The sequence below is a fragment of the Pterocles gutturalis genome, unplaced genomic scaffold (assembly GCF_000699245.1).
Source record: "Pterocles gutturalis isolate BGI_N339 unplaced genomic scaffold, ASM69924v1 scaffold20473, whole genome shotgun sequence".
Classification (NCBI taxonomy): Eukaryota; Metazoa; Chordata; class Aves; order Pterocliformes; family Pteroclidae; genus Pterocles; species Pterocles gutturalis.
Genome location: NW_010126099.1, coordinates 6,692 through 7,643, shown reverse-complemented (window position 1 = coordinate 7,643; position 952 = coordinate 6,692). Strand labels below are relative to the sequence as shown.

At 58.7% G+C, this 952-nt stretch overlaps 1 protein-coding gene across 2 annotated transcripts in view; it reads left to right on the top strand.

Moving 5' to 3' along the window:
• The window catches only part of METTL13 (methyltransferase like 13), a 4,574-nt gene that overhangs the window by 3,046 nt on the left and 576 nt on the right, over nt 1–952 (top strand). For both annotated transcript variants that reach the window (XM_010078858.1, XM_010078857.1), the window contains exons 5-6: nt 1–154; nt 625–756. The exon at nt 1–154 is cut by the window's left edge and continues 71 nt beyond it. In XM_010078858.1, coding sequence (XP_010077160.1) covers nt 1–154; nt 625–756 — 286 coding nt within the window. The remainder of the gene's footprint in view (nt 155–624; nt 757–952) is intronic.

Sequence of the window (952 nt, the reverse complement as noted above, 5' to 3'; positions counted from 1 at the left end):
CACGACTCCTTCTTGCAGGCCCGCGTGGCTGTGGTGGAGATCGACCCCTCCATGCTGGAGGTGGCCACGTGCTGGTTCGGCTTCTCCCAGGGTGACCGGATGCAGGTGCATATCTCCGATGGCCTGGACTACGTGGCCAAGCTGGCGGCTGAAGGTAACATCTCGCAGAGCATCTCGGGCATCTCGCTGAGCCCACTGGGCACCGTGCTGGGCACCACAGCGCTGGGCTGCTTTCACCTTCTGCTTCCCAGTGTGTGCAGGGGATCTTGGATTTGCTACCTCTCCCCAGCACCAAGGGCTGCTGTTGTGGGTTTTATTTGGAAAGAAACGCTGGGGGATGGAGTAGCATCCATAATGTGGCAGAGGGGGTGTCATAGAATTGCAGAATGGTTTGGGTTGGAAGGGACCTTAAAGATTATCAAGTCCCCCCCCCCTGCCATGGGCAGGGACACCTCCCACCAGCCCAGGTTGCTCAAAGCCTCATCCAGCCTGGCCTTGAACCCCTCTGGGGATGGGGCATCCACAGCTTCTCTGGTGTCCTGACCAGAGCATTCTTTGCCAGCCCACCATGCACGGCTCATCCCTGACCCACGGGATAACAAGTCTCTGTGCTCCCCCCTGCAGCCCCAGCCCAGTACGATGCCGTCATGTTTGATGTAGACAGCAAAGACCTCACCGTGGGGATGAGCTGCCCACCCCCGGCCTTTGTGGAAAAGCCCTTCTTGCAGAAAGTGAAAACCATCCTCAAGCCAGAAGGTAGGAGGGGAGATCCAGCAGTGTCCCTGCAGCTGGGCTGGCCGGTCCTGTGTAGGGTTTGAGTAACAGGACCATGCCCCTGTTTCTCATCCTGGAGAATAGCACCTACAGCCAGGATTGCTGTGTGGCATCCACTGCTTGTGGTTGGTCCCAGATCCGGGTGGTACGGTGGGTGTTGTGACAGCAGGGAGCAGAG